At 48.9% G+C, this 27,917-nt stretch overlaps 2 protein-coding genes across 5 annotated transcripts in view; one reads left to right on the forward strand and one right to left on the reverse strand.

Moving 5' to 3' along the window:
- Positions 1-27,572, reverse strand: SMIM7 (small integral membrane protein 7). Of its 3 annotated transcripts, none has more exons than XR_008495931.2 (6): positions 26,577-27,500; positions 26,451-26,492; positions 25,864-25,916; positions 20,523-20,613; positions 14,788-14,929; positions 1-965 (listed from the first exon to the last, which is right to left on the reverse strand). XR_008495931.2 is itself a non-coding variant. In XM_054465900.2 (5 exons), exons 1-5 carry the CDS (start codon positions 26,600-26,602, stop codon positions 14,914-14,916), a joined length of 228 nt encoding a protein of 75 aa, XP_054321875.1. In that variant the 5' UTR covers positions 26,603-27,572; the 3' UTR covers positions 13,813-14,913. The 3 variants fall into 3 exon arrangements, 1 of the variants encoding a protein (XP_054321875.1); XR_008495930.2 differs by having other exon boundaries at positions 14,764-14,929; positions 26,577-26,683; XM_054465900.2 differs by lacking the exon at positions 1-965 and having other exon boundaries at positions 13,813-14,929; positions 26,577-27,572.
- TMEM38A (transmembrane protein 38A) overlaps positions 27,455-27,917 on the forward strand; it is a 28,967-nt gene continuing 28,504 nt past the window's right edge. For both annotated transcript variants that reach the window (XM_054465898.2, XM_054465899.2), the window contains exon 1: positions 27,455-27,833. In XM_054465898.2, the coding sequence (XP_054321873.1) occupies positions 27,710-27,833 (124 nt within the window). In that variant the 5' untranslated portion in view covers positions 27,455-27,709. The remainder of the gene's footprint in view (positions 27,834-27,917) is intronic.

Genomic DNA, 27,917 nt, shown 5'->3' on the forward strand with positions numbered 1-27,917 from the left:
GTTTTATTCCACATTTAATATACGTAAAAGGGTGCTTTTGTAAATGCAAAGATTAAATCAGACAGCCACTGAATAGTAGTCTTGAAAACATTAGCAAGTTCTTTTAGGTCCAGGGTAGAGACTGCAGTTCACTTAGCCAACTTTCTGCATTGAGACATCCTTGCCAGGGATCCTGTCAGTTATGCAAAGATGTGGCACGAGGTAATTCCTCTTGCTGTGATGGTTTGTCCTCAATGACAGGTCCCTTATAGTATTTAGGTACAACAAGGTCTTTTGTGCTTGGAATGCCCTTGAAAAAGCTGCCTCACCTGTTACTGAGGGGAACCCCAAAGAGAAAGGGAGAGGAAAGGCTGAGTGTGGTGGCTCATACCTATAATCCCAGCACTTTGGGAGGCCGAGGTGGGTGGATCATTTGAGGTAAGGAGTTAAGAGACCAGCCTGGCCAACATGGTGAAACCCCACCTCTACTAAGAATACAAAAATTAGCCGGGCATGGTGGTGGGCACCTGTATTCCCAGCTACTTTGGAGGCAGAGGCAGGAGAACTGCATGAACCTGGAAGGCAGAGGTTGCAGTGAGCCAAGATCACACCACCGTACTCCAGCCTGGGTGACAGAGCGAGACTCCATCACAAAAATAAAATAAAATAAATAGAAGAAAGGGAGAGGAAGTAGCTCAGAGTCCATGACTTGCTCTTGCCATGGGAAAAGGCAAGGAAGTTAGTGTCAGGAGGTCAAGTGCAGAGCATCTTCAGCCAACCTGGACAGTGAGGGAGTAGAAGGATGCTTTTCCCTGGACTCACTGCTGTGGCCTAAGCAGGAACCGGGATATTCAAGAGCACTGCAGAGGAAGCCGTGACGAGGCAGGTTCACACAGCTGTACAGGAACAGTCTTCCACAGCGACACCTTGTAATAGCCAGGAGCAACAGCAGGAATGCGCTCATCAGACATGTCAGAAGCAAGCCCCTGAGAGACAGGCCGTTTAAAGCACAGGGTTACTAAACTTACCCTAATAAAGGATGTGAGGGCTCCAGGGATTAACAGAAAAAGCCAGTGTGACAAAACAACCACCCTGCTTTGACCCCTATGTTTGCTTTGGGTTTAACAGGCTGGCGGAATTTTTTTTTTTTTTTTTTTTTTCTCGAGACAGAGTCTCACTCTCTTGCCAGGCTGGAGTGCAGTGGTGTGATCTTGGCTCACTGCAATCTCCACCTTTCGGGTTCAAGTGATTCTCCTGCCTCAGCCTCCTGAGTAGCTGCGACTATAGGCGGGTGCCACCACACCCAGCTAATTTTTGTATTTTTAGTAGAGACGGGGTTTCACCATGTTGGCCAGGATGGTCTCGAACTCCTGACCTCGTGATCAGCCCGCCTTGGCCTTCCAAAGTGCTGGGATTACAGGCATGAGCCACCGCGCCCAGCCGCTGGTGGAAATTTTTAAAACCCTTTCTCATATATGAACTCATTCAACCATATCAGTTATTTCAGAAGTACCTAGAGATGAGTTTCATAGTTCTGCTTGGCTTTGCACTAAGTCTTGTTTACTCTAAAAGTGAAACCAATTTAAATTGGTTTTGACTAACCTTGACATGTCAAAGATAGGTAGAAGAACTCAATTTTTTAATCACATCTTCAAGTAGGGATGGGGACACACAAAGGATACCTGCTCCTGAGAATCCAGTTCTGAAGCCAAGCCCTGGAACCTGGTTGGGGGGGTGTGGATTCATGAATACAATACTTCAATTGCACTGTACAAACACAACACAGCTGGGACACCAATGAACAAAAAGTTATTAACTGTGAGCATTTTTTTTTTTTTTTTGCGGCAGAGTCTCGCTTTGTTGCCCAGGCTGGAGTGAAGTGGTGCCATCTGGGCTCACCTCTACCTCTTGGGTTCAAGTGATTCTCGTGCCTCAGCCTCCTGAGTAGCTGGAATTACAGGTGCATGCCAGCATGCCCAGCTAATTTTTGTATTTTTAGTAGATGCAGTTTTGTCACGTTGGTCAGGCTGGTCTGGAACTCCTGACTTCAGGTGATCCACCTGCCTCAGCCTCCCAAAGTGGTGGGATTACAGGCATGAGCCACCACACCCAGCCAACTGGGAGCATTTCAATAAGCTCACACCCTCTGACCCTTTGGGTATGAGCATAATGAAATTCACAACATCTAGAAATTTATCTGAAAGAGGCAATCAGATGTAGACAAATGTGTACGTACAAGGAAGTTCACTGAAGCACTATTTGTAAGAGTGAAAGACTGGAAGCAATGTAAGTGCCTAGCAATAGGGGAGTATGTAAATAAACTGTGATCAATTCCCCACAATGGGAAGGTTATGAATTAGAAGGCACCACAGGGAGCCTTGTGGGTGCTACAATAATCTAAGCCTCAATGTGAGCAGTGACCTCACCGGTGTATGTAGATGTAGAAATTCACCAAGCTGGCCAGGCGCGGTGGCTCACGCCTGTAATCCCAGCACTTTGGGAGGCAGAAGCAGGTGGATCACCTAAGGTCAGGAGTTCGAGACCAGCCTGGCCAACATGATGAAACCCTGTCTCTACTAAAAATACAAAAATTAGCTAGGCAGGTGGTGCGCACCTGTAATCCCAGCTGCTCAGGAGGCTGAGGCAGAAGAATCACTTGAACCCAGGAGACAGAGGTTGCAGTGAGCTGAGATGGTGCCATTACACTCCAGTCTAGACAACAGAGTGAGACTCTGTCTCAAAAAAAAAAAAAAAAAAAAAAAAAGGAAGAAATTCACCAAGCTGTACACTGCTGTAAATTAAACTTCCAAAGTAAATTGTGTGCATGTGTGTGTGTGTGTGTGTGATGTTGTCACTAAGAAAACCTGTATTGAGCTGGGCACAGTGGCTCACGCCTGCAGTCCTAACTAGTTGGAGGCTGAGACAGTTGAACCCGGGAGTTTGAGGCTGCAGTGAGCTACAACTGCGCTTCTACACTCTGGCCTGGGTGACAGAGCAAGATGCCGTCTCTTACAACAAAAATAAACCCACTATTGATGGAGAAACACTCCCAATAAATAATAAAATGCAGCATATAAACTATATACATTGTGAGCTTAATTATACTTTTATTAAAATATACATACTTATGCACAGAGTGCATAGAAAAAATATTGGAAGGAAACCAAAATATTGACAGCAGTTATTTCTGATAGATAGAATGACAGATGATGTTTATTTTCTTCTTACACTTTTTCCTAGATTAGTTCTGCATTTTCCAGCATTCACATGTATTGTTTCCCAACCATCCTGTCAAGCGCTGGGATTGTTCTGATCTCTGGGAGCCTCCAGGGCTGACTCCAGTACGGCTAATCTAAAGTGAGCTTGTAATCTCCAAAATCCTGATGGTGGCTTTTCTATTAGGCAGACTAATAGATTCATATATAGGTCCCAACAGTTTGTGTTTTCCTTACTGTCCCAGTTTTATATCATTAGTCTTAGTACTAAACAGAGTGACAATGGGGAGTGACATTTGAGGACCTACGATGTGTCAGGGTCCATGCTGGGGACTTCACATGAGGACCCACTCAGGTCCTCGTGTCATCCCCACTTCCCGCCCGCCACTGACGCTGGGGTGAACCTGCAACTCACTGTGGCTAAGAGAATGCAGTGGAAACCACGCTCTACCCAGTCCAGGCTAAAGCTTTAAGGAGGCCTGGAAGTTACCACACAGCCCAGCAATTCTACTCCTAGGAATCTCCCCCAAAAAAACTGAAAACATGGCTGCGTGCAGTGGCTCACACCTGTAATCCCAGCACTTTGAAAGGCTGAGGTGGGCGGATCACTTGAGCTCAGGAGTTTGAGACCAGCGTAGCCAACGTGGCAAAACCCTGTCTATACTAAAAATACAAAAAATTAGGGAGGTGTGGTGGTGGGCGCCTGTAGTCTCAGCTATTTGGGAGGCTGAGGTAGGAGAACCTCTTGAACCCGGGAGGTGGAGGTTGCAGTAAGCCGAGATCGTGCCACTGCACTCCAGCCTGGGCAACAGAGTGAGACTCCGTCTTAAAAAAAAAAAAAAAAAAAAAAGCAAGAAAACGGAAAACATACACTCACAGAAAGACGTGTACATGTAAATGTACATGTAATGTCTATAGCATGTAAATGTCTATAGCAGCATTGCTCATAATAGCCACAAAGTGCAGACAACCTGCCCCACCTGGGTTCCTAGCCAGCCTTCTTTCTCATCACTCTTCAGTGGGTCTTCTCATACCTGTCCCACTGGGCACCCGAGCATGCAACCAAGTGACGTGGTCTTCGTGCCTCAAAGGAGTGACCCAGCCAAAGTCATGTGGCTGGATTTGGGGCTGGCTAAAGAGTCCAGCCCGTGGCCGGGCACGGTGGCTCATGCCTGTAATCCTAGCACTTTGGGAGGCTGAGGCAGGTGGATCACTTGAGGCCAGGAGTTCGAGACCAGCCTGGCCAAGATGGCAAAACCCCATCCCTACTAAAAAAAAAAAAAAAAAAAAAAATAGGCATGGTGGTGTGTGCTTGTAATCCCAGCTACTCAGGAGGCTGAGGCAGGAGAATCACTCGAACCTGGGAGGTGGAGGTTGCAATGAGCTGACAAGACAGTATGGCACTCCAGCCTGGGTGACAGAGTGAGACACAGTCTCAAAAAAAAAAAAAAAGTCCAGCCCAGAGCTCAGGGTTCCCAGACTCTGAACTAAATATAAGCCATTTCCCCAAAGAGCAGACAGGAGAGAAGGACCAAGGTGATGATGTCCAAAACCAACTAGGAGGGTGGACCTGACGGAAACAACAACAACAAACTCACCCTAGCCAATGGAGCTTACCAGAAACAAAGGTGCAGAGTTGTACCCCAACACAGAAGGCAACATCAAGAGAGTAGCTGGGCGCAGTAGCTCATGCCAGTAATCCCAGCACTTTGGGAGGCCAAGGCAGGAAGATCACTTGAGCCCAGGAGTTCAAGACCAGCCTGGGCAACATAGTGAAACCTCATCTCTACAAAAAAGTACATTAGCCGGCTGTGGTGGTATGTGCCTGTAGTCCCAGGAGGCTGAGGTCGGAGGATCGCTTGAGCCTGGGGGAGGTCGAGGCTACAGTGAGCCATGATCGCCTCACCTAGGTGACAAAGTGAGACTGTCTCAAAAAAAAAAAAAAAAAAAAAAGAAAGAAAAGAAACGTAGGCCCTTAGCCTGCACCTCCCCAGCCTGTTAGGCAGAATCTGAATTCCACAAAGACACACCCAGGGGATTTAGGGGGATGTTAAAATCTGAGACCCACCCCCCATGGTTGAGGCCACCATTCACTTACACACAAATGCCTTCCTCTGCAGCACCAGGAGACAAAGCCCATCATAGAACTTCTCAGGGTGCCTCCTACACCACACTAGCTTTGTGTGTTTGTTCTTTAATGCCTCAAGGCATACTACTAGCCAAGGAGAGTAACAGCAGCTGTTGAACACTATGGGTCAGACTTTGACCATCTGTTATGGACTGAATTGTGTCACCTACCCATGACTAAATTCATATACTGAAGCTCTGACCTCCAACGGGGACTGTATTTGGAGACAGGGCCTTTTGGAGGTAATTAAGGTTAAATGAGGTCATAAGGGTGAGGCGATAAGCTGACAAAAGGGAGGCTGGTTGCGGTGGCTCACGCCTGTAATCCCAGCACTTTGGGAGGCCGAGGTGGGTGGATCACTTGAGGTTAGGAGTTCAAGACCAATCTGGCCAATGTGGTGAAACCCTGCCTCTACTAAAAAAAATACAAAAATTAGCCAGGTGTGGTGGTACGCACCAGTAATCTCAGCTACTCAGGAGGCTGAGGCAGGAAGAATCACTTAAACCCAGGAGGCAGAGGTTGCAGTGAGCTGAGATGACGCCACTGCACATCCACCTGGATGACAGAGATTCTGTCTCAAAAGAACCGTGAGGCAATTAAACCTCTTTTCTTTTTCTTTTTTTTTTTTTTTTGAGACGGAGCTTCACTCTTGCTGCACAGGCTGGAGTGCAATGGCGCGATCTCGGCTCACTGCAACCCCCGCCTCCTGGGTTCAGGTGATTCTCCTGCCTCAGACTCCTGAGTAGCTGGATTTACAGGTGCCTGCCACCATGCCCGGCTAATTTTTGTAATTTTTTTTTAGTAGAGACAGGGTTTCACCACATTGGCCAGGCTGGCCTTGAACTCCTGACCTCAGGTGATCCACCCACCTCAGCCTCCCAAAGTGTTGGGATTACAGGCGTGAGCCACCGTGCCTGGCCATTAACCTCTTTTCTGATAAATTACCCATTTCTTTATAGCAATGCAAGATGGCCTAATACACAGCTCTAGCTGACTAATATACCATCTCACTGAAGGCTTGCAAAACCCAGCTGAGAAAGTCTTTTAATAAAAGCAACAATATTACTAAAAACAGTGACGACTACTGAGTGCCTGCCCAGCATCAGGCAGGTTATAGGCCCACATCGAGGCTCTCTCTTTCACTGTACCCATGTCACAGATGAGGATGTGGAGGTGCAGAAGGGCCAAGACACAGAACCCAGGTCTGAGCCACACCTCCAACTTGCTTTCTGCTACAACCATCTTTTCCACCTTCTTTCTCATGCACACAATGTACTCTGATTAGATGTAAAGCTTTATTTCCCCTAAAATTTCCACAGTTCCCTTGGCACAGTCCACACTCTTTTGCCTAGGTTTACCACCAACTGCCAAGATAATCATGTAAACTAGACACCAATGAACAGGAAACAGGATCCACTAGTAAGATGTCATTTTTTTTTTTTTTTTGAGATGGAGTCTTGCTCTGTCGCCCAGGCTGGAGTGCAGTGGCGTGATCTCGGCTCACTGCAAGCTCCGCCCCCCAGGTTCACGCCATTCTCCTGCCTCAGCCTCCCAAGTAGCTGGGATTACAGGCACCCACCACCTCGCCCGGCTAATTTTTTGTATTTTTAGTAGAGATGGGGTTTCACTGTGTTAGCCAGAATGGTCTCGATCTCCTGACCTCGCGTTCCAGCCGCCTCCGCCTCCCAAAGTGCTGGGATTACAGGCATGAGCTACTGCGCCCGGCCATAAGATGTCATTTTTAAAAAACTGTCTAGTCCAGAGATCAGTAAACTCTTCCATAAAGGGTCAGAAAGTAAATAGGTTCAGCTTTGCAGGCTGAATGGTTTCTGTTACAAGGACTCAATCCTGCCCTTATAGTGCTAAAGGAGCCACGGATGATATACAAACTAATGAGCACAACAGCTGATATAGTTTGCCTGTGTCCCCACCCAAATCTCATCTTGAGTTGTAGTTCCCATAATCCCCATGTGTGGTGGCAGAGACCTGGGGGGAGGTAAGTGAATCCTGGGGTGGTTCCCCCATGCTATTCTAGTGATAGTAAGTTCTCACGAGATCTGATGTTTTTATAAGGGGCATTCACTTCACTCAGCTCTCATTCTTCTCCTTCCTGCCGCCATGGGCAGAAGGACATGTTTGTTTCCCCATCCGCCATGATTGTAAGTTTCCTGGGGTCTCCCCAGCCATGCATAACTGTGAGTCAATTAAACCTCTTTTGCTTATAAATTACCCAGTCTCAGGCAATCTTTCGTGTTTTTTTTGTTTTGTTTTGTTTTTTTTGAGATGGAGTTTCACTCTTATTGCCCAGGCTGGAGTGCAATGGCTCGATCTCGGCTCAATGCAACCTCCGCCTTCCGGGTTCAAGTGATTCTCCTGCCTCAGCCTCCTGAGTATCTGGGATTACAGGCACCCATCACCACACCCAGCTAATTTTTGTGTTTTTTAGCGCAGCACGATCTCTGCTCACTGCAACCTCTGCCTCCCAGGTTCAAGCAATTCTCCTGTCTCAGCCTTCCAAGTAGCTGGGATATACAGGTGCGTGCCACTACGCCTGGCTAATTTTTGTATTTTTAGTAGAGATGGGGTTTCACCCTGTTGGCCAGGCTGGTCTCGTACTTCTGGGATTACAAGCGTGAGCCTCCCCGCCCGGCCCTTTTCATCCTTCTTTTTCTTTTTACAGCATGCCTTTTCCTTTTACACAAACAGCATCCGTCTTTCATCAACACAGGAAAACATCAGGAGGCTTGTCAAATATTTCATAAACTCAAATTTGGTAAAGAAGGAGATAATGAAATGGTTGAAATGAAAAGAAAATGCCTTGCTAATGACAGCTTCACTGGCTTTTCAAATCTAACCACTTCAGAAGACAGCGGATCTCATTATCCAGCATCGCACTGCTGCTGTTCTGAGGAGTCTCAGGGAGCCTGAGAGGGGTCTTTCCTCTATCGAGAGAAAGAGGCCAGTTGCAGCAGCTCACCCCTGTAATCCCAGAACTTCAGGAGGCTGAGGTGGAGAGATCACCTGAGGTCAGGCGTTCGAGACCAGCCTGGCCAACATGGAGAAACCCCATCTCTACTAAAAATACCAACATTATCCAGGCGTGGTGGTGGGTGCCTGTAATCCCAGCAACTTGGGAGGCTAAGGCAAGAAAATCGCTTGAACCCAGGAGGCGGAGGCTGCAGTGAGCTGAGATCACGCCACTGCACTCTAGCCTGGGTGACAGAGTCTCAAAAAAAAGAAAGAAAGAAAGAAAGAAAACTGGGTTTTGGTCAATTGATTAACCACCACACCTGAAAATGGGAGGGAAGATTTCTAGCAAATTTAAAAAATGTGTTTGTGTATATCTTTGTTAAAATGCAGGCCACAAAGGTACAGATGATTCCCTGAGTGGCTTTGGGAGGGAATGGACACCTTGGGATTCTCCATCATACCCTAGCTCAGCGGTTGGCAAATTTTTCTGGTAAGGGGTCAAACAGGTGACATTTTCCGTTCTGCAGGCCATATGGTCTCTGTGCCACTACTCCACTTTGCAGTTGTAGTATGCAGGGTGCTAAAGCAATTGTAGGTAATACACACACAAAGGGGTGTGGCCAGATTCTAACTTTTTTTTTTTTTTTTTTTTTTGAGATGGAGTTTCACTCTTGTGGCCCAGGCTGGAGTGCAATGGTGCGATCTCGGTTCACCGCAACCTCTGCTTCCCAGGTTCAAGTGATTCTCCTGCCTCAGCCTCCCTAGTAGCTAGGATTTCAGGCCTGTGCCACCACACTCGGCTAATTTTGCATTTTTAGTAGCAACAGGATTTCTCCATGTTGGTCAGGCTGTTCTCGAACTCCCAACCTCAGGTGATCCACCCACCTTGGCCTCCCAAAGTGCTGGGATTATAGGCGTAAGCCACTGCGCCCGGTCCCGATACAACTTTTTCTTTTGGAGACAGTCTAGCTCTGTCACCCAGGCTGGAGTGCTGTGGAAAAATCTCGGCTCACTGCAGCCTCCACCTCCTGGGTTCAAGCAATTCTCCTGCCTCAGCCTCCTGAGTAGCTTGGACTACAAGTGTGCAGCACCACACCCAGCTAATTTTTGTATTTTTAGGAGAGAAAGGATTTTGCCACAGTGGTCAGGCTAATCTTGAACTCCTGACCTCAAGGGATCCGCCTGGCTCAGCTTCCCAAAGTGTGGGGATTATAGTTGTGAGCCGCCGCGCCGGGCTCCAATAAAACTTTATTTACAAAAATAAGCCGTGGGCCAGACATGCCCTCTGGGCTGTAGTTTGCTGACTCCTGCCCTAGAGCAGATGTACATGAAGGGCAATGAGAAGCCCGTGCAAAAATACGTTCTCCTTCAATGTGCAATGGTGGAGGAAGCAAAATGGGTTCCAACATGAACCCCAAGTGAACACTCCCAGGGTAGGTGCTGTACACTGTGGCCTTCTCTGCATTCACCACCCACAGCTTATCACTTCGGCAGTGACTCCCAGCCTGTAGCCTTGTTTTCTAATACACAAAATCTGAACACAAACCAAGTGCCCATCAACTGGGGACTGGTTAAATTAATCATGGTATGTCTTTACAATGACGAATTTGCAGTTATTAAGAATCAAATTGTGATTGAGCACGGTGGCTCATGCCTGTAATCCCAGCACTTTGGGAAGCTGAGGCGGGTGGGTCACTTGAAGACAGAAGTTTGAGACCAGCCTGGCCAACATGGTGAAACCCTGTCTCCACCAAAAATACAAAAATTAGCTGGGCAGGCACCTGTAATCCCAGCTATTCAGGAGGCTGAGGCATGAGAATTGCTTGAACCTGGGAGATGGAGGTTGCAGTGAACCAAGATCACGCCACCGCACTCCAGCCTGGGCGAGAGTGAGACTGTCTCAAACAAACAAACAAAAAAAAGAATGATATTGTGGTTCATGCCTGTAATCCCAGAAATTCTGGAGGCCAAGGTGGAGGTTCGTTGAGCCCAGGAGTTTGAGAGCAGTTTGAGCAACACAGGGAGACCCTGTCTTTACCAAAAAAAAAAAAAAAATAATTAGCCTGTGGTACATGCCTGTGGTCCCAGGTACTTGGGAGACTGAGGTGGGAGGACTGTGGCTACAGTGAGCTCTCATCACGCCACCGCACTCCAGCCTTGGCAACAGAGTGAGACCCTATCTTTTTTTTTTTTTTTTTTGAGACGGAGTCTCACCCTGTCACCCAGGCTGCAGTGCAGTGGCGCGATCATGGCTCACTGCAACTTCCACCTCCCAGGTTCAAGAGATTTTCCTGCCTCAGCCTCCTGAGTAGCTGGGATTACAGGCGTGCGCCACCACACCCTGCTAATTTTTGTATTTTTAGTAGAGACAGGGTTTCATCAAACTCCTGACCTTGTGATCCACCCGCCTCGGCCTCCCAAAGTGCTGGGATTACAGGCGTGAGCCACCGCACCTGGCCAAGTAAGACTCTGTCTTTAAAAAAAGAAAAAAAAAAAGTTATTTTAGAAAACAACATATTTGAGGATATGGAAGTATGGTTACAGTATTAGGTGAGAAAACCACACTGGAAGATACTAAGATAACACTGCCAAAAGAAAATGTAAGCACCACACCTAGATGATTATGCACAGAGGAAAGGTTGGAAGGATATGTACCTAGGGTGATGGTCTCCGGAGAATGTGATTATGGGTGATTTATTTTTCCTCTTCTAGCAAATATGCATTTGATAAGTTTTCTTCAATGAATATCCATTAGTAGTCTAAAAAAACATTTTTCTTTTTTGAGATAGGGGTCTCACTGTGTCACTCAGGCTGAAGTCCGCCACTCGGCTCACTGTAACCTCTACCTCCTGAGTTCAAGTGATTCCTCTACCTCAGTCTCCTGAGTAGCTGGGACTACAGGCACGTGCCACTATGCCCAGCTAATATATGTATGTTTAGTAGAGATAGGGTTTCACCATATTGGCCAGGCTGGTATTGAACTCCTGGCCTCAAGTGATCCACCCACCTCAGCTTCCTAAAGTGCTGGGATTACAGGCATGAGCCACCGTACCAGGCCTAAAAAATTTTTTCAAGCAAAGTAAAACAAACAAAAGCCACTTAAAGCCACACCAATGGTATTTAAGGATATTATGGACCCCTCCATGGTTATCTGCCCCAAGGAAGCTAATGCCACAATAGAAGCCAATGAAGATCACAACACTGGTGCCAGGGGCAGTCCTGATCACAGTGGACAAAATATAATCCAAGTCCAGCAAGAAGGTGGCTAAGGACCGATTTACTGACACTGCACCGTAGGTAAAAATGAGAACTGTAACACCTCCTAGCAACACAGCAAGTGTAAAGAAAATGATGCTGAAATGAACACAGCAGAACTCATCCTTCCTTATCCACTCTCAAAACATACATACAGGAATATGGAAAATGCTGCATGGGGATTGTGAAGACAGGAAAAGGTTTACCAGGCTGGAAATTGTTTGCGCTTTTTTTTTTTTTTTTTTTGAGATGGAGTTTTGCTCTTGTCACCTAGGCTGGAGTGCAATGGCATTATCTCAGCTCACTGCAACCTCCGCCTCCCGGGTTCAAGTGATTATCCTGCCTCAGCCTCCTGAGTAGCTAGGATTATAGGCACGTGCCACCACGCCCGGCTAATTTTTGTATTTTTTAGTAGAGATGGGGTTTTGTCATGTTGGCCAGGTTGGTCTCGAACTCCTGACCTCAGGTGACCTGACCACCTTGGCCTCCCAAAATGCTGGGATTACAGGGTGTGAGCCACCCACTGCACCCAGTCTGTTTGTAACTTTTTTTTGTTTGTTTTTTGAGACAGAGGATCTTGCTCTGTCACCCAGGCTAGAGTGCAGTGGCGCGATCTCAACTCACTGCAACCTCCACCTCCTGGGTTTTTAAGCAATTCTCTGCCTCAGACTTCTGAGTAACTGGGATTACAGGGGGCATGCCACCACACCCGGCTAATTTTTGCATTTTTAGTAGAGACAGGGGTTTCACCATCTTGGCCAGGCTGGACTTGAACTCCTGACTTCATGATCCACCTGCCTCGGCCTCCCAAAGTGCTGGGAGCCACCACGCTGGCCTCTGTTTGCAATTTTTAAAAATGCTGTCATCAGCCTTTAATGGTGCGTGTGCAGACTGCACAAAGAAAAGTGGATGAGAAGACAGAAAACACACAGGGTGATGATACCCACAGCAACAGGTGCTCTCAGGCACTCAGCCACATTCGAGATCACTGAAACTTACAACCTTAGGCACACGCAACTTGCAGGCCCATTTTAGAGATGTAGAAACTGAGGCTTGGAGAGGGGAAAGCAATTAGCCAAAGTCCCACTCAGAATGAGCTGAGATGGGATTTGAACTCACACCTAACTGACCCAGAACATTAGTGCTTAAACACTGAGACACTAGGCACCCAAACTTCAAACTCAGATAACCTCTGGTGCCAGTGAAGTTCTTGAAAAGCTTCCTTAAGAGACACAACCATGAGATTCCATTTTTAAAATGTACAGCAGCCACCAACCAGCATCAGAAAAAGCCATGCTGCTATTATTAACAATGAGTTAACAGTTCTCTGAAGAAAAAGAGGACTATTGAAACAAAACCTCAATGACAGGATTCTCTTCTGAGAGCACGATTCATCCCCATAATGGACAAATGCCTCGCCTCATTGAGACCTCTGCGCCAGTCTGAATAAGGCAGGAAGGTTTCTTCACACCATTCATCTGGCTTGTGAGGGACCCAGCCAAGATCTTGGCGTGCCTGTTCTGACAAGGACACCGGCCTCAGCAAAGCCAGACCCAGCAGCTCCGACCTCTGCCACTTACAGACCATGGGGGTGATGCTTGGCTGAGATTTGGCAAGGAAATGAATTACAGAAGTGATCAAGGAGAATTCCACAACCTGAGAGGCAGCAAAAGTGGACTAGACCCTGGTCTAGCAACAGCCCACTATTAGCAATGACTCTTTCAATACTTTCAGGAGCAGCTCCAGTCAAAATTCCACTTGCTCAATTCTTCTTTTTTTTTTTTTTTTTTTTTAAGACAGAATCTCATTGTGTCACCCAGGCTGAAGTGCAGTGACTCAATCTCAGCTCACTGCAACCTCCGCCTCCCAGGTTCAAGCAATTCTCGTGCCTCAGCCTCCCAAGTAGCTGGGATTATAGGCGCGTGCCACCATATCTGGCTAATTTTTCTATTTTTAGTAGAGATGCGGTTTCACCATGTTGGCCAGGATAGTTTCGAACTCCTGACCTCAAGTGATCCGCCTACCTCGGCCTCCCAAAGTACTGGGATTACAGGTATGAGCCACTGCGCCCAGCCCCACTTGCCCAATTCTTGACCATCATTTATTGAGCTAAATCCAAAAAGGAAACTCTACCACTGACTCTTTTCTTTTTCACGGCCTCCAAATTGAATCCTAGGTTTTTCCAGCAGGGTAATTCAAAAGGACTCAGGTTGGAAATTGACTTCTTGGTTAAAAAAAAAAAAAAAAAAAAGTATAAACAAAAGGTCCTTTTTAGAAATGAGGTTTATTTTCAAGGCTGCTCAGTCCTAAAAGCCTGCATATTTACTTTTTTTCCTTCCTCCAGGTTTACCTCCAAGTCAGGATTTCAAAAACCACCAACATTCAGGCTCATTCTTATTGGTATAAACAAACAAACAAAAAAACCAGACAACAAAAAACTCAACAAGCAAATCACACAGTTGTGGGATTCAGCGCCAACCCCGGGCGTTTCATTTTGGCAACGAAACCAGGATTCCCTTTCAAAGAAGCTTCTGGAAAATGCTGTTATTTCCTAGATGGAGGCCCCTGGTTTTTCAACCTCAAAATCACCTACTCAAAAAGCAGACTCAGAAACCCAAGGTTTTAGAACATGGTCCCAATGTCACCACATCATAAAATCACTCTCGTTCCTGCAACTGTACAATGAATGGCTCCCAAAGTCATTTTATTTAACAAAGGGGTCAAGGTAGAGGAAAATTTCCCTTAATATCCCCACAACTGCTCCACATGTCTTCTGTGGAAACACTTCACCAGGAACTAGCTCAACACTCTTGCTAACAATTTAGTGTCTATACAGGAAGGCTGGTGTCCCTGTTACAGGTGGCCCATTCCTTAAAGCCTTTAGGGTTAATCGCAGCTGCACTGAGTGGCCAAGCAGACCCTGTTGGGATGTGAAAGGAGTTTGTTAACAGGGCCCCTGGCTGGGCCCAGAGGCTGTCAGACTCAGCAAGTAACACTGAATGTCCAAAAACACGGCTGTGTTAAACTTACAAGCCAATCCTTCTGCTCAGATCTCTGGATAGAAATGATTTTTCTTTTATCTATGGGGAATGCAATTTCATCACAGCCCCTTTACATAAACCCTCCTGAAACCCCTTCAGTAGACAGCATTCCAATTCAGAGACCAAAATGAAACTATCTTTGAAAACAGGGACGTGGCTGGGAAACCATGCACACCTCGGCGAACACTTTTCCACCCACCACGAGCTTGGGCTTTCTGGGAAGGTTGTCGGTTTTCTGGTCAAAAACATTCTTGAAGTCATCAGGAATGGAGGAATGGAGACTCAGCATCCCGGGAAAGTGAGTTCCTGGTTTCATCGCTGGGATTCAAGAGCCGAACAGCCTGGAGAAGTCAGAGGGCAGAAATGTCTGTGAGGATAGGAGGTGACTGTTCTAAAAATATTGTCAGAGATTATTTTACATGACTATTACCTATTACTTAGATGATTTTACATGATTGTCTGATTTTTTAAAGTAACCTGTGATCCACCTGTGAATATAATTAACAATACTGAACTACACAGTTAAAAGAAGAATATACTCCTCTTTTTAGACAGTCTTGCTCTGCCGCCCAGGCTGGAGTACAGTGGTACAATCTCAGTTTCCTGCAACCTCTGCATCCGAGGTTCAAACGATTCTCCTGCCTCAACCTGCTGAGTAGCTGCAATTACAGGCACCTGCCACCAAGCGAGGTTAATTTTTGTATTTTTAGTAGAAATGGGGTTTCACCATGTTGGCTGGGCTGGTTTCGAACTCCTGACCTCAAGTGATCCACCCGCCTCAGCCTCCCAAAGTGCTGGGATTACAGGTGTGAGCCACTCTGCACAGCCAACACCACCACCCTATAAGGGAAAGTGGTACAGCTGTTAAACAAAAGATATATAGAGGAACTTTCGGTATTATCTTTGCAACATTTCCAGAAATCTAAACTCATTCCAAAATAAAAAGGTTATCTGAAAAAAATAAGATTGCAGAAACAGCTGGATTTCTACATGCAAAAGAATAAAGTTGGACCCCTGCTTTATGCCATATAAAAAAATTCACTCAAAATAGATCACAGACCTAACTACCCTCCAGAATCCAAACTACAAAACCCTTGGAAGAAAACTTACGTGTACAGTTCTATAATCCCAGAAGTTCTGGAGGCCAAGGTGGGAGGTTTATTGAGCCCAGGAGATTGAGAGCAGTTTGAGCAACACAGGGAGACCTTGTAACCTTGGGTTACGCAATGATTTCTTACTATAATACCCAAAGCACAAGTGACAAAAAGAAAAAAACATAAACTCAACTTCATCACAGTTAAAAACTTTTTTTTTTTTTTTTGAGATGGACTCTTAATCTGTTGCCCAGGGTGGAGTGCCGTGGGGCGATCTCAGCTCACTACAACCTCTGACTCCTGGGTTCAAGCGATTCTCCTGCCTCAGCCTCCCGAGTAGCTGGGATTACAGGCACCCGCCACCATGCCTGGCTAATTTTTGTACTTCTAGTAGAGACGGGGTTTCACCATGTTGGTCAGGCTGGTCTCAAACTCCTGACCTCAAGTGATCCAACCGCCTCAGCCTTCCAAAGTGCTGGGATTACAGGCATGAGCCACCGTGCCTGGCCATTCACAATAAAAAACTTTTGTGCTTAAAATGACACCATCAAGAAAGTGAAAAGACAACATACAAAATGAGAGAAAATGCCTGCAAAATATGCATGTGATAATGGACTGATAACGAGAATACACAAAGAACCCTTATGGATCTGCAATAACCCAATTTTTAAAAAGGGCAGAGAATCGTAAGAAGACATTTCTTCAAAGGAGGTGGACAAATGGCCAATAGGTACATGAAAATATGTTCAGTATCATTAACCATCAGGGAAATGTGAATCAAAACCTTCAAACCGGCTGTGCACAGTGGCTCATCCCAGCACTTTAGGAGGCTGAGGTGGGTGGATCACTTGAGCCCAGGAGTTCTGGACCAGCCTGGGCAACATGGCGAAACCCAGTCTCTACAAAAAATACAAAAATTAGCCAGGTGTGGTAGTGCACACCCATAGTCCCACTACTTAGGAGGCTGAGGCCAGAGGATCACTTGAGCTGGGGCCAGAGGATCAGAGGAGGCAAAGGTTGCAGTGAGCTGAGATTTTGCCACTGCACTCCAGCTCCAGCCTGCACAACAGAGTGACTGTTTCAAAAACAAACAAAAAACTTTCATACCTACTAGGATGACTATAGTCAAAAGATTAACAGTAACAGAGTTGGCAAGGATATGGATAAAGTGTAACCCTCGTAGGCTGCAGGTAGGAATGTAAAATGTTGTAGCTACTTTGGAAAACACTCTGGTGTTTTCTCAAAAGGATAAACACAGGCCAGCTTTAATCTCAGCACTTTGGGAGGCTGAGGTGGGTGGATCACTTGAGGTCAGGAGTTCGAGACCAGCCTGGCCAACATGGTAAAACCCTGTTTCAGCCAGGCGCGGTGGTTCACACCTATAATCCCAGCACTTTGGGAGGCCGAGGCAGGTGAATCATTTGAGGTCAGGAGTTCGAGACCAGCCTGGTCAACAGGATGAAATCTCATCTCTACCAAAAACAGAAAAATTAGCCAAGTGTGGTGGTGCGTGCCTGTAGTCTCAGCTCCTTGGGAGGCTGAGGCAGGAGAATCACTTGAACCTGGGAGATGGAGGATGCAGTGAGCTGAGACTGTGACACTGCACTCCAGTCTGGGTGACAGAGTAAGACTCCACCTCAAAAAAAAAAGAAATAGGAACACAGAATATTGAACCATGCCCAGGCTCTGCCAATTTCCTCAGCAACTGCCGCAGGGTCACCTCTCTACCCCATCTGGAGTGGATCCTTCCAAGTCCCTCACTAAATAGTGTTTCACTCCCATACTTAAGGCACTCATTTAAGGTTTATCCATGGTTACTGCATGCACATCACACAGCTGAAGTCAGGCTGCACAGACAAGTACCCTCCAGGCTTCTTCACTTTCAGAACGTTTCATTTCCCCATGCAGATAGCACCTTCTGGCACATCATCACTGATGGTATCGTGACAGCCAGTCACATGGACATCCTTCAAGTTACCTGATCCTTCCCCTGTTCTTGGACACTTAGGTGATTTCCAGTTTTTAAATATCCTGGGAAAGCCAGTCACCGCCTCCCTGAGAGAGCCCTTTCTTGAGAATCTTCTCTCACCCATGGCCCCCAGTGAAAGAGTTGGCCTGGGTCAGGGGTTGGCAAATTTTCTCTGTAACGGGCGACTGTTTACTAACACTTCTGGCTCTGCGAGCCATGTGGTCTCTGTCATACAACTCAACTCCACCGCTGTGACACAGAAGCAGCCACACGCACGAACTTTTGCGAAGTTCACTCACAAAAACAGGCAGTGGGGAGATTTGGCCTGTGGTCTGATAACCCTTGACCTAAGTGGTTATGGCAGAATCAAGAACCCCCACCCCAAATGGACCCAAGTGACACCAAGGGGGGTCAATCAGACTCTAGACTCTGCCCCAGGAAACAAAATCAGGACCCTGGGCTACTGACTATGCAGGTCTTCGAAAGTTGAGCTGGGAGGATGCCCGAGGCTGCTGTTCTGGTCACAGGCTAGCAGATGAGGGAGTGAAGATGCTGGTCAAACAGGAGAGGATGATGAAGAAGGTGCACAGGAAAGACGAGAATGAGAGAAGCACACTGACTTCTTCCCTGCCCCAGGACCTTTGCAAAGACAAGAATTGAGAACCATGCTGACTTCTTCCCTGCCCCAGGGCCTTTGCAAAGACGAGAATGAGAGAAGCATGCTGACTTTTTCCCTGCCCCAGGACCTTTGCAAAGACAAGAATGAGAGAAGCATGCTGACTTCTTCCCTGCACCAGGACCTTTGCAAAGACGAGAATGAAAGAAGCATAGTGACTTCTTCCCCACCCCAGGACCTTTGCAAAGACAAGAATGAGGGAAGCATGCTGACTTCTTCCCTGCCCCAGGACCTTTGCAAAGACGAGAATGAGGGAAGAATACTGACTTCTTCCCTGCCCCAGGACCTTTGCACATGCCACTTCCTGTGCCACCATGCTTTTCCCCAGCTCTGCAAATGGCAAACGTCTTCTTGTCCTTTAGGTCTTTATTTATTATTATTTGTTTGGAGACAGGGTCTTCTGTTGCCCAGGCTGGAGTGCAGTGGCAGGATCTCAGCTCACTGCAACCTCTGCCTCCAGGGCTCAAGTGATTCTCCCACCTCAGCCTCCCGAGGAGCTGGAACTATAGGCAGGCACCACTACACTCGGCTAATTTTTTTATTTTTGGTAAAGACAGGGTTTCACCACGCTGCCCAGACTGGTCTCGAACTCCTGGGCTCAAGCAATTCTCCCACCTTGGCCTCCCAAAGTACTGGGATTCCAGGCCTGAGCCACTGCCCCTGGCCCTTCCTACAATTTCATGTAAGTTCCTTGATCTCTTCACAAGCCTTCTTTGTTCCTAGGCAAGCCTCATACATGCTCTCAGATCCTCTCTGCCAGATAGGATATCTTGGCAAGAGCCTTCCTGGGAATACATCACAGTCCTTGTGATGAGGGTGAAATGCCATCCTCCCCAGATCTCCTATGTCCTGGAAGCATCTTCGCAAACAGCCACTGGGGTGGCAAGCGGACTGCACAACAACCCCACATTCGGAGTCTCAATCACTCAGGACAGACAACTTTTTGTCCTCTCTCTTTCTGGGGGAAGCATACAGGGATGGACCCACGGAGGCCAAGAACACCAGATTCTCCCGTCATGTCTTTTCCTAAATCCATTTACAGCAAGTCTCACAATTCGTTAACAGTAGTATCAGAGTTATGGCCCCAGTGCTAGATGGAAAGGCAATCTGCTTGAGTTTTCTCAGCCTAATGAGAAAATGAAAAGCCAGAATTTAAAACAATAAAGTCTGAATACATTTCTGCTGGCTTCCAGCCCAGCTGGAGCAGGATCTGGCAGCATGCTGGACATTTAAACCACATTTTCCACCTCGGCAGATGCAGCAGAGCTGGTGAGAGGCGACAGGGCCATGGGCTCAGGGAAGGCATCTCCTGGCAGCCCCTGCAGAGGTGCCGGGCATAGCCGGGGGCTGGAGAACTCCATATTCTAATAAAAGTTCCAGCCTGGTTCGCTGGGGACACAGGGACAGAGTTTAACCCCTTCAGATACTGGTTCCCTCACTTACTTATTTTGAAAACAGAAAGCAGGGCCAGGCGTGGTGGCTCACACCTGTAATCTCAGCCCTTGGGAGGCCGAGGCGGGTGGATCACGTGAGGTCAGGAGTTCAAGACCAGCCTGACCAACATGGTGAAACCCTGTCTCTTGTAAAAATACAAAAATTGGCCAGGTGTGGTGGCAGGCACCTGTAATCCCAGCTACTCGGGAGGCTGAGGCAGGAGAATTGCTTGAAGCAGGGAGGCAGAGGTTGCAGTGAGCCGAGATCACGCCACTGCACTCCAGCCTGGGCAATAGAGCAAGACTCGGTCTCAAAAACAAAAACAAACAAACAAAACAGGGCCGTGCACAGTGGCTCACTCCTGTAATCCCGGCACTTTGGGAGCCCAAGGCAGGAGAATCACTAGGTCAGGAGATCAAGACCATCCTGGCTAACACGATAAAACCCCGTCTCTACTAAAAATACAAAAAATCAGCCAGTCGTGGTGGCACGCACCTGTAGTCCCAGTTACTCAGGAGGCTGAGGCAGGAGAATAGCTTGAACTTAGGAGGCGGAGGTTGCAGTGAGCCCAGATCGCACCACTGCACTCCAGTCTGGGCGACAGAGCAAGATTCCATCTCAAACAGAACAAAAAATAAACAAAGAAAACAGAAAGCAGGATACAAGAGTGATGACTGAAAAGACAGAGAATGACCATCAGGTGGGTCATCCTGGAGGAGACTAAGAGACGACACTGAAAGGAAAGGGCAGGCCAGACTCACACGATCATGCAGAACATCATGAAGATGTTCCACAGGGCGATGAAGATTCGAAAGTATCTGAGGCTCAGCAAGAATTCCCGGATGTTGTCACCTGGAAGAATCAGAAAGCACTTTTACGGCACAGCTAACATCCCATCCCTACTGCCACCTCTGCAGTGGGTTTTTGTGATTTCCACCCACCCGGCGCTCACTGCCTGCAACTTCGGCAACAGTGTGGCTTTTCCTTTAGGTTTCTCCCTCTTCCCCATCCTCAGCACTCAGGATGTGTCTACCACTGACCAATCCCCTGAAAGCATCAAGCCCCTCTGCCTCTGATTGGCTCAAGAAGGGGCATGTGACCCAAGTCTGTCCAATGAGAGTCTTCCCTGGGACTTTTCCCCCAACTACTGGGAAACAGATACTTTCCGCCAGGCTTACTGAGCTGGGAAGATGTAAGCTCAGTAAGCTCAGTGCCCACAGGCCAAATCCAGCAACCTCTTCCATCTGTTTTTGGATGGCCTATGAGCTAACAGTTCTTACTTTTTTTTTTAAATATAAAGATGGGGTTTTGCTATGTTCCCCAGGCGGCTCTTGAACTCCTGGCTTCAAGTGATCCTCCCGCCTAAGCCTCTCAAAGTGTTGAGATTACAGGCATGAGTCTCCATACTCAGCTGGTTTATACATTAAAAAAAAAGAAGAAGAATATTTTGTGAGACACTAAAATTACAAGAAATTCAAATCTCAGTGTCAATGAATAAAGTTTTATGGCACACAGCCATACCCATTCATTTACATATCAAGTCCTGCTGCTTTTGTACTACAACAGCAGAGCTGAGTCACACTGTTGTGCCAGACAGACACCATATGGCCAGCAAAGCCTCAAATATTTACTATGTGGCCCTTTACAGAAAAACATGCCAACCCCTGCTCTGGGGTCATCTTTGCCAACCCTAACCAGTCTCACAGTAAAACCAACACAAAAGAAAGGGGAATTGAGAGCTGCAGAGAGTCAGATACTGACTCTAACCCTAACCCCAACTCCAACCCCAACCCTCATCTTGGAGGACTGGTTTGACACCTAAAGCCAGGGTGCCTGAAGACAATTCTACCACTGAACGTTTCAATTTGCTTTAACCACTTTGAGCTGGGTTTGCAGTGTTTGTAACTAAAAGCATCCTAATTCAGGCTAATGAAAGGGAAGGTGTGTCTTGGTGATGACTTACTCTGGTCCCCTTGAATGTCAGGGAACAGAAACCCCTCCGAGGGAAGGCAGTTTAGTATGTGAAGACTCCAGAGACCTGGGTTCTGGACCATTCCTCCAGGGTTTCCAGTCAATCACTCTCCCTCTCTAGACCTCCAGAATGAAAAGAATGGGTCCAGATTAGGGCAGGCACGGTGGCTCACGCTTGTAATCCCAGCACTTCGGGAGGCCGAGGCAGGCGGATCACCTGAGGTCGGAAGTTCGAGACCAGCCTGGCCAACATGGTGAAACCACGTCCCTACTAAAAATAAAAAAATTAGCCGGGTGTGGTGGTGCATGCCTGTAATCCCAGCTACTCAGGAGGCTGAGGCAGGAGAATCACTTGAACCTGGGAGGCAGAGGTTGCAGTGAGCTGAGATGGTGTCACTGCACTCCGGCCTGGGTGACAGAGCAAGACTCTGTCTCAAAAAAAAAAAGGAATGGGTCCAGATTAGGTGCTCTACAAGGGTGCTACCCGAAGTATCTGCAGACTGGGGCTACATGGTAAGTACAGCACACAGAAGACAAGCCCAGAAATTTCTACTTTTTCAGGGATGACAACCTGACATCCCTGCTCCATCCGAGCTTGTGCTGAACACACCATCTTGCTGGACACGGTTTAGACGAGCCTGGTATTATCTAGCTGACGGGGTTAGTCACGTGCAGCACAACCTGTTTACAGGGCTGATCCAGCACAGACTAGAAACATTAAGTGCTTGGTCTGTTTCCAGGAAGTTTTGAGAGGCGCTGCTCAGCAAGACCCTTCCCCTAGCAAAGGATCGTGAAAACAGGACCTCCCACCATCAACAGATGCCAATCAAATGTTACTCATTCCAGGCCAGATGCAGTGGCTCACGCCTGTAATCCCAGCACTTTCGGAGGCCGAGGCAGGTGGATTACCTGAGGTCGGGAGTTTGAGATCAGCCTGGCCAACATCGTGAAACCACGTCTCTATTAAAACTACAAAACAATTAGCAGGGCCTGGTGGCGCATGCCTGTAATCCCACCTCCTCGGGAGGCTGAGGCACGAAAATCACTTGAACCCAGGAGGTGGAGGTTGCAGTGAGCTGAGATCACGCCACTGCACGCCTGGGCAACAGAGCGAGACTCTGTCTCAAAAAATAAAAAAAGGTTACTCATTCCAGGCAACAGCGGTATACAGGGGATACAGAAAGAAACAAAGACCGGTGGCTCTGCCCCAACAAGCATATGGGGAGGAGAAATACTAAACAAATATTCACATGTGACTGCTCTGGTGGGAAAGTTTGAGTGTCCCGGGAACACACACTGCGGAGACCCAACATGGCATGTGTATAGGGAAGGGTGGGAGGTAAGAAAAAGCCTTTCCAGCCGGGTGCCGTCGCTCAAGTCTGTAATCCCAGCACTTTGGGAGGCCAAGGCGGGCAGATCACCTGATGTCAGGAGTTTGAGACCAGCCTGGCCAACATGGCGAAACCCCATCTCTACTAAAAATATAAAAATTAGCTGGGCATGGTGGTGGGTGCCTGTAATCCCAGCTAATAGGGAAGCTGAGGCAGGAGAATTGCTTGAACCTGGGAGGCGGAGATTGCAGGGGGCTGAGATGGTGCCACTGCACTCCAGCCTGGGCAACAGAGTGAGACTCCATCTCAAAAAAAAAAACAACAAAAAAACAAAAAAACAGGCTTTCTGAGGAAGTGCCAGAGCTCTAAGTTCTGACCTCAAACATGGGCAGTTTAACAAATGTGAGCTCAAATCCTGCCTTTGTCCTTCTGCACAGGTGACCTGGTGACCTGGGCCCATCCCTGCACTATCTATGTGCATTCCCTCTTGTGTCAATAGGGGTGTTAGGCAGCTAGGAAGACCTTAGCACACTGCCTGGCACACATGACGCTCTCAACAAATGCAGCCACCATGGTATTACAGTTAAGCCAGGCAAAGAGGATGGAGGGCAAAGAGCAGCTCCCACAGGGGAAGCAGTAGGTGCAGCACCTGGGCTGGAAGGAGACTGGAGACAGCAAAGCAGGAAGCTCCTGATAGAGCACTGGTGCCCTGCCTGGCATCCCTGTCACTGATGCTCCCGCCACTTTGTGCCCAATCTCCCGCCCACCGGAGCTGATTCGGATCTGTACAGTGCAACTCTAGGGCCTGGTAGTGCCTTCCACATGGTGGTTAAGTAACACGTGGCTGCTGAGTCAATGTATGAACGGATGGATAAATGGATAGATGGACAGATGGTCTAGTGATTGAGTGCACAACCCGCTAGAGTCAGAAAAACCCAGGTTCTAATCCTGATTCTCACTGATTCGCTATGTGGCCACAAAAAAGTTGAGCCACATCTCTGACCCTCAGTTTCCTGATGTGTAAAATGGGAAAGTGACCATTATGTTTTAGGAACGGAGGGAGAATGCAACACTAACAGGAAGCACCTAACTGGGTCAGCACCCAGGGGCAGGCCCCCAAAAAGGGGAGCTGCTGGAGTGTCTTCAAAATCTCAGTTCGGCCAGGCATGGTGGCTCATGCCTGTGATCCCAGCACTTTGGGAGGCTGAGGTGGGAGGATCGTTTGAGACCAAGAGTTGGACACCAGCCTTGTTAACATAGCGAGATACCTATGTCTACAAAAAAATTTAGAAAATTAGCCAGGTGTGGTAGTAAGTGCCTGTAGTCCCAGCTACTTGGGAGCCTGAGGCAAGAGGATCTCTTGAACCCAGGAGTTCAAGGCTGCAGTGAGCCATGACTGCGCCGCTGCACTCCAGCCTGGGCGACAGAGCAAGACCCTGTCTCTAAAAGAAGAAAACCTCTGTTCCTCAGCGTTCCCCCATCCTTGGGCAGTGCTCCATCATGGCATCCACCACCTTCACTGTGACGCCACCTCCTCAAATGGCCTTCCCTTCCACACCCCAGCAGGAGGGCAACCCCATCACCATCCTGTGACTCCCTGTCCCTGTCACCTAACATCACCTCTGTCACCATCTATTCCCTGCTTAGAAACCATGTGTCCCACCCCATGGTAAGTTCCACTCTATCTGTCTTACCCCTGCTGTATCCCAGCACCTAGCACAGTAGCCAGCATGCCTTAGGTGCTCAAATATCTGGTGAATGAAAGAATTAATGAATGGATACAAATGTCATGTGCAGATCCCCTTAAGACTCCAAATAGTTACACAATTAAATTCAGCAGAAAGTGTAAATTCTGGGGCCTCCAGGGCCCAGGCAGATGACAGACATATGAAGGGGTTAGGGCTGGGATGAGGCAGAGTCTACAGGCCCCACCTCCTCAGAGTCCTTCTCAACTACACTCAATAAATGCAAACAGCTCTCCTGAATCCTGAGTTGCAGAATGTTGCAATTTTTCAAGAAAAATCAGACATCTTAATTTTTATATAAAATCTCCTGATTAAAAATCTAATGTTGGCATCTAATTTTAAAAGTGGCAGGTCTGCAGCACTCTGAAAGCAACAGCTATGTATGAGGTTGTTCATTCATTCATTCACAGGCATCGGACGACTGGTACAGCAAGGACAAAGGATGGGACAAGCCAAGCTAGGGCCTCTTCTCTGAAGTTTACAGTCAAATGTGAGGGGCAGACATTAGCCAGATGATAGCAAACGTAACAGAACATTTTAACGGTAGGAAGTGATGTGAGTGCTCACATCAGGGAGGTCTGGTGGGAGAAAGAAATAGATGACAGAAGTAGGCAGAAAGGATAGCACATTCTCAGTCATCTCCCACTCACACACACGCTCAATTAAAGAGAAAACTTGTGGCTCATGCCTGTAATCCCAGCCCTTCGGGAGGCCAAGGCGGGGGGATCACTTGAACCCAGGGGTTCGAGACCGGCCTGGGCAACGTGGAGAAACCCCATCTCTACAAAAAACACAAAATTTAGCCTGGCATGGTGGCACACGCCTGTAATCCCAGCTACTAAGGGGGCTGAGGTGGAAGGAACACTTTAGCTCAAGAGGTGGAGGCTGCAGTGAGCCATGATCGCACCACTGCACTCCAACCTGGACAACAGAGCAAGACGTTGTGTCAAAAAAAAAAAAAGAGAGAGAGAGAAAGAAAACGAAGGTAGGGCTTGGCGAAACAGAACTGTCCTCTGAAGTGGACCATGAAATTCCAGGATCCAAGAAGACCTTACCTGTGCTGGGCTCCCTCGACTCCTCCCCAAAGCCCTGCGTGTCCTTCTTTTTCCTACAAAGAGGAGCAGACAGTGTCCACTTTCAATGGGACATAGAGTCCTCAGTCCCCTGACCCCCAGCTCAGAAGGCCACAAACACTAAGCTCAGAAGGCCACAAACACTAAGTTTCAGCCCTGGCCCTGCCGCAAACTTGCTGTGTGACCTCTGACGTTCAATGTCCCTCTCTGGGCCACCATTGCCCGGACAATCACAGCCAGCTCAGCAGCCACCGACAGTTTACAAAGTGGCCCGATAGTGCGGGTGCAGGGCTGAGGGTCCGGGGTGGGGCTATTTCTTGGGGGATGGGTCTTAAGCTCTCCAGGAAGATGAACAGAGGGACAACCAAGGAACGGAGAGTATGGGTTTAAGGTCTCTCGGGGGCTGGAGGGCGAGGAAGATAAACCAGGCTGGAGGCGTGGCCAGAGGGCGGATAGGGCGGGGCCTGCGGCTTGAGGGCGGGGCCTGAGAAGTGCGCCGAGATCACGCTTATGAGGGCGGAGCTACGGGTTCCCCGGATAGAGCCGCAGTCCGGCGGCAGCCTACTCACAGCTTAAAGTTCAGCACCGCCCCGGCATTCATCAGCAACGTCCTGCAGAGGGAGAATTACAGTTACTAGGGGCGCTCCCGCGTCCTGCCTGGCTCTCTCTTCCCAGCCTCTGGTCCCCCTAATTACCCGAACAGCAGGATGTCTCCGATCATCGTTACGGCCGAAGCGTCCGTCAGAACCGGAAGCGGAAGCCCCAGGGAGGGAGGGGAGGGGAGCACAAGCCGACCAATCGTAAAGCAACAATGGCGAGGTCTGGGCCAATCGAAGGTCAAGGCAGAGAGGGTCCCGCCCTCTGCAGGCCAGACCCCCTTAGGGGAGCACGAGCGCCCCACCTCGCTGGGGAGGCCCCGAGAGCCAGAATGGAAGGGGCGGGGTCTCCTGGGGGCGGGATTGGGTCACGCGTTCGAAGCGTGCCGCGCATGCGTGGGGTCTCGATGCTGTAGGGTTAGCTGGGCAGCAGTTCCTACTCACTTTCTGGGGTCCCAAATTGGGCTTCTGGAGAAAAGGAATCCTTTGACTCCTGAGCTGCACAGGGTGCGTGGTCCTGATGCAGTGGGGTACCTAGAAACGGGTGCCCCAAGCAACTGGGCTCTAAAGTGAGATCCTCCTGGGCCCCATGGGGAACGGGGGATCCCACTGAGCTGCCCCCTACAAGACGTCCTGACTTGCAGAGCCCCACCGAAGACGGGGTTCCTGATGGAACGGACACTATGGGGCAGGAAAGTCTTGACGGGGCTCCACAGAGGACCGAGGTCCTAACCGATCTCCACGGAGAACGGGGGTTCTGATTCATGGGGTCCCACCATGGCGTAGGGGTCCTCACTGGGCTCCACCGAAGATCAGGGTCCTAATTAAGCCCACGGGGACAAAGTCCTGGCTGATCCGGCCCCCTGGGAACGGGCGTCCCGCGTGGGTGGGCTCCGTGAGGGACAGGCCCCCAGAACGGGCAGCTCCCCAGCCTCCCTCGCCTTGCACGGGTGCCCCGCACCCCGCCTCGCTGGGCGGAACGGGGTAGCGATGGCAGGAGGGTCAACGCCTGGGACGCCCGACAGTCCAGCTCCGTCCGTGGTGCTGGGCGTCCCCACCACCTGTCCCGGGGTGGGCCGTCGCCCCTCCTCTCCCGCGGGGGCCGGGCCTGGGGTGGTGCCTGGCGGTCGGGGGCGGGCCCAGCTGCGGGGGCGCAGTCGCCGGGCCGCGGGCGGCGGGACGGACGAGGCCGGGGCCCCGGGTGGCACCCGGCAGGCGGGCAGGCGGGCGCCATGGAGCTACTCTCGGCGCTGAGCCTGGGCGAGCTGGCACTCAGCTTCTCGCGGGTGCCGCTCTTCCCCGTCTTCGACCTCAGTTACTTCATCGTCTCCATCCTCTACCTCAAGTATGAGCCAGGTGAGCCGGGGCGTGGGGCTGGAGCGGACCGGCAGCGGGTGGCGCGGGCCGGGGCAGCTCGGGGGTCGCGGAGAGGGGAAGCCC

The sequence above is a fragment of the Pongo pygmaeus genome, chromosome 20 (genome assembly GCF_028885625.2).
Source record: "Pongo pygmaeus isolate AG05252 chromosome 20, NHGRI_mPonPyg2-v2.0_pri, whole genome shotgun sequence".
Taxonomy (NCBI): Eukaryota; Metazoa; Chordata; class Mammalia; order Primates; family Hominidae; genus Pongo; species Pongo pygmaeus.